The 10613-nt window shown below is 65.3% G+C and overlaps 1 protein-coding gene across 1 annotated transcript in view; it reads left to right on the top strand.

The window, feature by feature from the left end:
• Positions 1-107: 107 nt before the first annotated feature.
• CEP170B (centrosomal protein 170B) overlaps positions 108-10613 on the top strand; it is a 28357-nt gene continuing 17851 nt past the window's right edge. Inside the window, exons 1-3 of the mRNA XM_012647127.1 lie at positions 108-193; positions 3395-3525; positions 10172-10261. Coding sequence (XP_012502581.1) covers positions 3421-3525; positions 10172-10261 — 195 coding nt within the window. The 5' untranslated portion in view covers positions 108-193; positions 3395-3420. The remainder of the gene's footprint in view (positions 194-3394; positions 3526-10171; positions 10262-10613) is intronic.

Genomic DNA, 10613 nt, shown 5'->3' with positions numbered 1-10613 from the left:
ACCCGCCGCGCGAGGCCGCCGCGCCGCTCTGCCCGTGGGCTCGGCTGGGCTGCAGCGAGCGTGCGGGCCGCGCCGGGCATGTCCTAGGCGGCGGCCCCGCCCAGCGCTCGGCCGGCCGGGCGGGAGGGCCGGGACCCAGCCGGACCGAGCCGGGGACCGAGCGGGCGAGCCGGGGACCCAGCCCGAGCCGCAGGTAAGACGCGCCGGCCCTGCGCTCTGCGCGGCCGGGGCCTCCCACCACCCGCACCTGCGCGCCTGCGGGACTGCACGGGGTGCGAGGGGCGGCCGGGGCAGCGGGGTCCCGGCAGGGCCCGGACAAAGGCGCGGGGGCGGGGGCCGCCCAGTGCACCTGGCCAGGCCGGTCCCCGCCGCCGCGGAGGCGGCCCAGGTCTGCGCCAGGCCGGGAGGGGCCGCCCGACGCGCGTCTACGCGGCCCGGCCGGGTGCGTGTCTACGCTGCCTGCGGAGTGGGGCGGCAGGCCTGGGCGCCCAGGTCCCCGCCCCGGCACCGGCACGGCCATGGCCGCCCCTGGCGAGCGCTGATTCAGAAGCGCCGCTCCCTCCCCCTCCGGGCCTGGCGCTCCCGCCCCGCCGCCTCCCTCTGGCCTGGTCTCTCCTCCCGCCGTGCCTCCCTCCGTCTTCCTCCTCTCTCATTTCCCTCCGCCGCAGTCCCTCCGCTGTCCCTGCCTCCTCTGCCGGCTGCCCCTCGTCTGCTCCTTCCAGCGCGCCGCACCCCCTGCCCTTGGGCATCTCCGCCTCTACCCCTCCTCACCTGAGGACGGGTGGCCTTCGGCCGGGGCCGCGGGGACGAGTTTGGGGTGTTTATTATTCTCCCTCCTAGCGACATGGCCAGCCCAGCCCTGAAGCAGCCCAAGGCTGTTTGGAAGCGTCTGTGGCTTCCAGGCCTTTTCGGGGCTGGCTGCTGGTGGCAGTGGGTAGCCTGGCTCCGGCACAGCCGCATAACCAGGCTCTGGGGGCTTCGCCTCCCTTTGCCTTAAGCCTCCGCTGTGGCCTCTTCCGGGTGGAGGTCCGTGCCCCTGGCCACTGGGAGCTGGCAGCATGGGATGGCAGAGTGTGAGATGTGGGGGCCTGGCTGAGGGCTGGATGGGGGCTGGGAGTCACATCATGGGGTGGCCTTTCCAAGAGAGACCCTCGTCATCTTCCCGCTCTACCCCTCCCCCAGCCTCAGGGGGCGGGGCCTACAGGGGCAATGAAGTTTGGCCTCCAGCTGGACCCTAAGGAAGGGCAGGCCCCGGGTGAGGGAGGTTCTGGCTGCCTGGAGCCGTCTTCTCCTGGTGTGGATGTTCTGCGTCCTCCCACCTGCTTGCACGGGGGAGAGTATGCCGCGGGATATGTGGTCACTGGGGCATTTGCTCATGGCCGCAGCGGGTGTTGGTTCCACCTGCTCCCCGCGCGGAAGGGAGTAAGACCCGTGCCGAGGGCCTCATGGCTGAGGACCCTGGGTGTGGGCATCACAGGGGTAGGGCCGACCCCGCTTGTGACGAGAGTGACTGCATGTGACCGTGACCTCGTGTGGTGGCCATGTGCACACTTCTGGGAAGTGAGTGTGGGGGACCCTGTTCCACCATCCCCAGCTCAGCAGCGGCCCCCACCTGTCCAGCTGGTCCTGACCCCTCCCTCGCACCCTCACAGCCAAGTCCAAACCATCCCCTCGGCTGTGACCGTGCCTTCAGGACGCACTCAGCCTGGCAGCCTCACCTCCTCCTCAGCTCCCAGTGGGGCCCTGGCCACTGTCATCTGTGTCCTGGGTGAATGTCCTCACCTCTTGACCAGTCTCCTGGTCACCTCCTGGCTGGTCTCCTGCTTCATCTGCAGCTGTTCTCTGCACTGAGTCAGAACGTGGTGCCCGCAGACTCAAGAGCTCCGGAGCCAGCCTCACAAGCGGGTGACCAGACAACCCCGGAGCCCCTCGCTCAGACCCCACACCTCATTTCACACTCGCTTTCTTCTTCGTAATTGTCGGAGGAGGGCACCGCATTTCCACTTTGCTCTGGGCCCTGCCGTGCTGGAGCTGGTCCCAGGCCCTCCGCGGACTTCCGTCTGGCTCCAGGACAAGCCACAGGCCTCCCCGAGGCCTGGAGGCCTCCATCTCTCTGCCCATCCCAGGCCTTTGCACTGGCTGCTCCCTCTGCCTGGAACGTGGTCCCAAAGATGCTCACGTGCTCACTTCTGCCCCTGCTGGCTGTGCCCAGATGCCACCTTCTCAGTGAGCCTTCCCAAACACCTTCCCCAAACCCCGCCCAGCACGGTGTCCCTCCCCTGCTTCCCCATTCCCTGTGTCACTGGTCACACCTTCTCACCAGCTACTTACCTTCTCTGCTGCCTGCCTCCCAGCTGGAGGGGAGCCCCGAGATGTGGGGACTCTGTGCGTCTTGGTCGCTCTGTCTCGGCCTGGGCCACCCCGTGACACATAGCAGTGCTTGGGACGTGTGCACAGACTGTGTGTGTCCATGGCGTGCCAGCAGGACAGAGCAGCTGCGGGCCACGTGGTTGTGTGCTCGGAGCGTGCGGAGCGCCGCGAGGGTGCGGTCTGTGCACACTGGCTGCCTCCGCCTGCCCCAGGGCCTGGTCTCAGGCAACGCTGGCCCTGCGTCACTCAGGCTGTCCCCACCGTGCCCCTCGTGCTGCTGTGCCTGTGCTGGCCACACCAGTCCCTCAAACCCGCCTTTGCTGATGGTGCTGGGACCGTAGGCACCAAAGCCCACCTCCCTCCCAGGCCCCGAAGAGCTGCCTGATGCTGTCTTTGCACAGTGGCCACCGAGGGATGTTCATCTCCTCTTGGAGCTGGACATAGTGACGGCTCAGGGCCCGGCTCCAGCTCTGTTCCTGCTGCGCCCCACTCCCAGGGCTCCTGCCTGGGGCTCAGTCCCAGCGTGTCCTACAGGGGGCAATAGATCCTCTGGGTCAGGGTTTGTGTCCTGGGGTGTGTCTGGACCTGGCATTGTGGGTCCTGATGGGCCATGTGGGGTCCCACCCCTGAGCTACTCCTAGTGGGTCACGTGGATGTGGGGGTCCACACACAGGCAGCGTGTCCAGTGTCCCCTGAACCTTGACCTCTGACACCCAGGAGAGAGAAGGGGTGAGGTGTGGTGGTCTTAGAGGATACGGGAGGACCGGCTGGCCTTGGCCAGGGGTGCAGAGGCATCCGTGATTGGACGTGGCGGGGCAGGCAGGGCACACAGGGCACAGGCTGACAGTGGGACTCGGGCCACACTCAGGGGAGGGTGGGCGGCCTGGTGTGCCTGGAGCCCAGTGTTTCCGGAGTGGCCAGCTTGCCTCTGGGGTGCAGGATCTGGGCCGGGCCTCGGGAGTGTCCAGGGGGCCGCAGCCCAAGCCGGGGAGCCCCCCACCCTGACCACCCCTTCTCTCCCCAGGGCCGTCGGGCCTGGCCAGCGCCAAGATGAGCGTCACGTCCTGGTTCCTGGTGAGCAGCAGCGGCGCCCGCCACCGGCTCCCGCGTGAGCTCATCTTCGTGGGGCGTGAGGAGTGCGAGCTGATGCTGCAGGTGCGTGGGGGCGCTGCGAGGGCTGCCGCCCACTTAATGCAGGACACCCGGGGAGAAGGCCGAGATGCCGCTGGCCTGGGCACCTCTGCCTGGGCCCTGGACCCGCAGGTGGGCTCTGGGCCTCCCTGCGGGCGTTTGCGGGACGTGAGTGTACTCGCGGGCTGGGTCCTGCCCCGCACACGTCCCTGTTTCCTAGGGGGGACGGTTAGGCTTTTGTCACACTTTCAAAGTGCTGGGCAGGAAGGTGCCTTGTGTGGACGGGGGCTGAGCACCCACCTCCACGTGCTCGTCGTCTGGGCCCCCGGCCGTGGGTGGGGGTGCCGCCTGGATGGTCCCCTCGGTCTCGGTCCCTGGGGAAGGCTGGCGCCTTTTCAGGTGCCCTGGGTGTGGGGCCTCCTCTGGGCAGGAGAGGCTGGCAGGACACCGAGTGCTGGACAGTCGGAATTCCTCTCTGGCCCTGGGCTTCAGAGTCCGCGTGCGGCTTCGGTGAGACTCCTGCATCTGGCTGTTTGGGAGCCAAGGGTGGGGGTGGTGCGCTGGCCTGGGACGTCCTTCCCCCGCCCCGTGTGGGTGTGTGTGAGTCGGGCTCCCTGCAGCCCCGCCCACCCATCGTGGCAGGGGGGCTGTCTCCAAGCCCCCAGGCAGCCCCCTCGTGGGACTCTCAGAGGAGAACCATGTCCTGGGGGGCTGTCCAGTCCAGCCGAGGGGCCCGCCCTGCCCACCTGGGGGCGTCCTGTCACTGAGACCTTGCTTCCCAAGTGCAAAGCGCACCATGTGGCACACGCCCAGGGTGCCCAAGGCTCTGACAAGGGGTCCTGGCCACATGGACATTCACTTGGGCAGCAAATATTTGCCCACCTCTACCCAGGGCAAGCCCCGTCCCGGTGACACTGCCATGGTGTGAATGTTTGTGTTGTTGCGGCTCAGTCCACAGCGTGATAGTTGTCAGAGGTGGGCCTTTTGGGAGGTGATGAGGACGTGAGGCTCTGTCCTCAGGGGTGGGCCGAGGGACCTCATGAAAGAGGCCTGAGGCAGCGCGTCCGGCCCTCTGCCGAGTGAGGACGCAGCATTCCAGGCACCACCTTTGACGCAGAGACAGGCCCTCCCCGATACCGAATCTGCCAGCACCTTGATCTTGGGCTTCGCAGCTCCAGGGCTGTGAGCAACGCATTTCTGCTGTTTGCGAACTACCCGCTCGGAGGTACTTTTTGTTATAGCATCAGGGACGGACGAGGTCCAGACATCCCAGCCTCCCCCCAAAACGTCCTCTGATTGGCTCGAATCTAGACCCAGCAAGTTCCTCACATTGAGGTTGGTTGTTCACGCTCTTAAGTTCTTTAATCTAGAGCATTCTTTTCCCTTTTTTCTCTCTACTTCATGCCTTTGGTAGCTGGAGAGACAGTTGGTGGCTGCGTGCAGGGGTTGGCTGATGTTTCTGTACAGGGCTGGGTAGGCATTTTGGGCTTTGCGGGCCACACGGTGTTCGCCGCGGCCACCGGCTCTGCTGCTGCAGCGGGAAAGCAGCCGTAGACGATACTTAGGAGCAGGTGCTCCAGGAACGCTTTGTGCACAGACGATGAAATATGCACACCCATAACTTTCACGTGTCACAAAATCGTCTCGTGATTTTTAGCCATTGAAAAGTGTAAAGGTCATTCTCAGCTCCCCGGCCTCACACAAGCAGGCGGCAGGCGGCAGGCGGCAGGGTGTGCCCGGCCTTAAGGACCGCCCCGCGGCTGGGCTGGGCTGCTGCGCCGCGAAGGTGCGCCGCCTTGTCCACATGCAGGTGTGGCATTGGTGATGGCAGTGTTGTTCCACCCAGGGTGGCCAGGAGGTCCTCTCGGAGGAGGTGGCACTTTAGGGCCTTTGGGAGGAGCCAGAGCAAACCTGCAGGCACCGGGGACCCGGCGGGGCACCTTCCCACCCCAGCTCTGCTCACTTCTCTTCCTAGGAGCTGGGGGAGAGGCCGCTGTGTGGGGCTCAGCGTGCTCAGGGCGTTCGAGGTCTGATTCCTCGTTTCTGGGCCTGTCAGTGGTAGAGCCCTGAGCAGCACAGGAGCGATGGGCACCTCTCAGCTCCCCACACTGGGCCAGCCCCTGGCCTGGCATGCCCACGTTTCTGCTGCTCACTGTCCTGGGTGGTGTGGCCATGTAAGCCACGTCTCCATCATGCATGGGGAAACTGAGGCTCAGGGAGGTCATGTGAATATAGAGTGTGGGAGGGCCGGTCGGCTTCCCGCCTGCCCACCCTGCCTCACCCGCTGCCCTTGCACTCCTCTGCAGCCGCCTTCACCCCGCCCTCCCTGGACAGCCACTCCTGCTAGAACCTTCCTTACCTCTGCCCCACCTGCCGCCACCTGCGAGCTTCTCCCGGCGCCTTCCATTGCCGTCCCCCGCGCCCAGACCCTAAGGCTTTTGCATGTTGCCTTCCCTTCCCTGCTGTTGTGCATGTGTGCACACAGGCATATGTATACACATGCATGTGCATGCACACAGGTGTACAGTGCACACACGTGACCACATGCAAACATGTCTGCGTGTCTATGTGCTTATGTATACACATGCGTGTGCACACATGCACTTGTGCAAGCGTACATGGTACCTTGTGCACACATGTGCGTATGTACACATGTGTGCACACGTGTATGTGCTTCTGTGTGCACATAAGTGTACATGCACACATGTGTGCATGCTATGTGTTTGTGGGGAGTGTCTTCTCTGTCTCCACCGGTTCCCCCTTCAGCTGTCCATGGAGTGTGTGGCATCCGGGATTCCTACTCTCATCCTGACCCAGAAAGCACAGTGTGAGGCTGGCCCCTGCACGCGCAGTGCACCCAGCCAGTGTGCCGTGGTGGCTGTGGCCGCGCTGGGGGTGGCGGGGCGCGGTGAGCTGGCAGGAGGGAGTGCCCGGAGCTCTGGGCTGTGGCCACCGCCATGATCAGCACAGCCGGGCAGGGATCTCGCCCGCATAGGGCATTAGACACACACTGTGGAAACATCTTTATTCCGTGTTAAAGTGAGTACAAATTATTAGACCCTTTCCCCCAAATCCATGCAGGGGTGGGGAACCTGCGGCCTTAAGGCCACATGTGGCCTTCTAGGTCCTTAAGTGTGGCCTTTTGACTGAATCCAAATTTTACAGAACACACCCTTTTATTAAAAGGGGTGCAGCAGAGAAAGATGAAGTGCTTCTTGCTTCCTTTGGTGCTTAAAAAAGAACAATTTGAAATGAGAAGGCTGCAGGTCCCCACCCTGTGGTGCTGGAGCACCTCCCGGCCAGTTTATGCATCTGTGCTCGCCCCTCTTCCTGCCTCAGGGGTTCCTCTCCCCAGACACTGGTCTGTGTTGTTTTAAGTCTTGAGCCCTGGGCCAGGGGCCACCTGTCACAGGTGGGCTGGCTTCTAGCCCCTGAGCTTGTGGGCTTGGCTGGGTGGGGGTCTGCTTCTGGCCTGGGGTGTTCGGGCTGGGGAGGAAGTTCTGGAAGGGGACTTCTCCCTGGCCCCTTTCCAGGCCCTCCCCATTAGTCCCGGGTGCTCCCTGCCATATGGTGTGTCTGGTGACAAAGCTCTGGCCAGCAGTGGGGGTGGCCCCGGCTCTGGTTTGAATGGGGGCCTGTGGGAGAGGGAAGGTGGGTGCGGGGAGGGTGGTGTTCCTGGGCTGAGGCCCAGGGGAGGGCGTGGTGTGTCCAGAGCCCACAGAGTAGTCTGGCCAAAGCCTGACTGTGGCCTGGCAGGGTGGGGAAGGTTTGGAAGGGCCCCCAGGGCCCATGGGACAAGGCCAGGGGAGCCCGAGAGAGTTGCATTGGAGACTGACGGGCAGAGGGAGAGCCGGGCTGGGTGAGGCTGGGGCACAGGAGAGGGGGCCGGGGGACGGAGGCAGGTGGAGGAGGATTAGTGGGGCTGTGGCTCCTAGGGCAGCCTTGAGGGCGGGGCAGGGAGAGCTCCGGGTGTTGGGAGGTGTGTAGGGGTGTGCCTAGGAGGTGGCTGTCAAGCCTGAGGGTCTGAGGCTTGGGGAGTGGCGGGGATGTTCCAGGCTGGAAGGTTCTCCCGGAAACCCCTCGAGGCTCACCCCTTGGCAAAGATGCATCCAGCCGCTCAGCCCGCCTGCCTCGGCCAGCAGAGTTGGGGCCACCCGGGCACCCTTCAGCGGGAAGCAGAGTCAGCAGCCCCTGTACCACGTCCCCTATTCCCTTTCCAGACCTGTCCCCCCGGGAGGTCTGGCGCCCAGCAGGGAGGGCACCCAACATGGCCCTTGGGCCTCAGGGGTTCTTTTCCTGAGACGGTGGGTCCCTGTGGCCCCACTGGGCCCGTGTGTCAGGCAGATGAGGCAGCTGCTGGCCTGTGCACAGGTCAGGTGTGGGGGGAGGGGAGCGCCCAGCCCATCAGGGAGCTCTGGTCCCCCAGCTTCTAGGCTAGACTCTGAGACAGGAATCATGCCCCTCAGGGCTACTGAGAGGGGTGGTTAAGTGGCCCGGGCAGCCCCACTCCGCAGCAGGTCCTGGCGGACAGCACCTCCCCCCCTCCACTGCCCTATGCTGGGCCAGGGACCAGCAGGAGGGGCTGATGTGGGGTCACCAGGGCCAGTTCGTAAAGGAGGTTGAGTGCCGGGGGGGACTGTGGCCAAGGCCTTCAGGGACGGGCTGGGAAGTCTAATAGAGGAGGTGGTGTCTGGCATCCCCCTCCGGCCTGGTCCCCTTGGAGCTGACCCCCCCAGCTGCGTGGGGCAGAGGCTGCTGCTGGAGCAGCTGGGAGCCATTCAGCTATGGGTGCCAACTTTGGACGAGGAATTTGGACTGGGATGGGGGTGGGATAGAGGTCTCCAGGTGAGACCCACCCTGCTGCTCTGGCCGGCAGGTAACTGGGTGCCAGGATCAGACCGAGGCAGGGCGCCCGGGGCAGGCCGAGCCTCCTACCTGCGTTTCCTCAGGAATGGTGTGGGCTCTGCAGGTGGAGGTGGCTCAAGGATGGCCACCCCAGGACCCTCCTCTCCCCTGCAAATCGTCCCTGGCACCCACCCACTTCCTGGGGGGTCCTGGCAGGATGAGGTGTGGGCCCTGCCCCCTTCCCCTTCTCCCTCCTCTCTCCCTGAACTGCGGTACCCCCAGTCCCTGCTGCCATACCCTCGTCACGGCTCAGGCTGGCCGCCTGGAGGCTCCTGAGCACTCACTGCTCGCGTGGCAGTGGCTGTGGGAGCGTGGAGGCCCCCCAGGCAGGCTGTGGCTGGCTCAGGCCTGCTGGCCACCACAGGGCCTGCCCTGTGCCTCTGCCCAGGCCTTGCCAAGCTGGGCGACATTGGGCAGGGGCGGGGCCAGAGCCACCCCCAGCCCCTGCGGTGTCTCAGAGGGAGGCCCTGCCCTGGGGGCTTCTAGTCCTTGGGAGGAGTACTGGAGCCTTCCCCGAAACTGGCTATTTCAGGGTGGTGCTAGGGGTGGGGCAGGTGGAGAGCGTCAGAGGGAAGGTGGGGCTCTGCAGTGGCGGCAGGTACCAGGGAGGCGGTGACCAGCCTGAGGGTCCTAGGGCTTTCACCTGTCCAACTGGGAAGCCCCCCGGGACCCAGGGGGCTGTTCAGGTCCTGGGCCACCCTCCTGTGGGTCCAGGGCCGTCCTGTCCCTGGGGGTGGGGAGTGACCCTGTGGGCTCATCGTCGCTGGTGTGCTCTGGAGGCTGACGCGGTATCTTGCCAGGCACTGCCTGGACGGTCCCCAGGTGGCTGTGTGGGTCACACGCGGGGTCACACGCTGCCATCTGGGCCAGGGCCCAATGGCTTCCCTTGAGTTGGCTGGTTCTGCTGGCCTTTCCTGGGGCTGGGCCCCCAGGCCTTCGGATCCTCAGGTTGGGGGACAGGAGGAATGCAGCCACCACCCAGACACCCGCAGCCCCCGGCAGCGCAAGGGGATGTGTGGCGTGGGGGTGGTGTGCGGGGCTGCGCTCTCTGCTGAGACCCAAGCTGGCAGCACCTAAGCAAGTAGAGCGTGACCCCATCCCTGCCCCTGTGTCCCCGAGCCCTTGTGGGAGAGTGGCGGGGGTTTGGCTGTGGCCCTGCAGTGGACAGCGAGGCTGACCATGAGGGAGAGCAGGGGCGACTGTCCTCAGGGGTGGGGCCTGGGCTGGCTGGTAGCCAGGAAAGAGTAGAAGCACTCAGGTTGGAAGCACCACGTGTGCATGCGTGTGCATGTGTGCGCAGGTGTGCACATCAGGCAGGCACCAGGGACAGGCCTGCTGGGGGGTTGGATGTGTCCCTGGGGGGGCTGGGCGAGGGGTGGGGGAGGCCTCCCTCTGAGACAGCCTCCCCACCCCCAGCCTCTCTATCCTCCCTCTGGGCTCTGCCTCCGGCCTGGCTGCAGCCATCTGACCTTGGGAGGGAGCAGCATGTCCAGATGACCAGAGGGTTCCCACCCCTCCCACGGCTGACCCAGGAGCAGCACCAGGGAGGGTGGGCCCAGGTGGCAGCAGAGGGTGGGGGGAAGTGGCCTTGGCATCTTGGTGAGTCCCTGTGGCCTGCTCTGGCATCTGGATGGGCTTTGCCAGTGTGTGTTCTGTGAGGGTGGCGGGGGCCCCATGGGCTGTCGTGAGGATGGGCAGGGCAGCCTCTGCCTCCTGGGCGTCGTCTCCCTGGGATGTGGCACCTGAGGGCCTGCTGTCTCCCCAGTCCCGCAGTGTGGACAAGCAGCATGCTGTCATCAACTACGACCAGGACAGGGACGAGCACTGGGTGAAGGACCTGGGCAGCCTCAATGGGGTGAGTGTGCGCCCCTGGCCCCGCCCTTCCACAGGGCCCCACCTTTCCTTTGCAGCCCTGCCCCCTCAGCTCTGGACCCACCCCCTCAACTCTGGACCCTGCCTCCTGAGCTGTGGCCTTGCCCCCTCAGCTCTGGACCTGCCCCTCAGCTATGGCCCCGCCCCCTCAGCTCTGTACCCAACCCACCCCCTCCTAAGCTGATCTCTGGATGCCCCCTCAGCTCTGGACTCCACCCCATCAGTTATGGCCCCGCCCCCTCAGCTCTGGACCCACACCCTCAGCTATGGCCCCACCCCCTCAGCTCTGGACCCACACCCTCAGCTATGGCCCCGCCCCTCAGCTCTGTACCCCC

This window comes from Propithecus coquereli, unplaced genomic scaffold (genome assembly GCF_000956105.1).
Source record: "Propithecus coquereli isolate 6110/MARCELLA unplaced genomic scaffold, Pcoq_1.0 Scaffold256, whole genome shotgun sequence".
Taxonomy (NCBI): Eukaryota; Metazoa; Chordata; class Mammalia; order Primates; family Indriidae; genus Propithecus; species Propithecus coquereli.
This window is presented reverse-complemented; position numbering and strand designations above follow the sequence as displayed.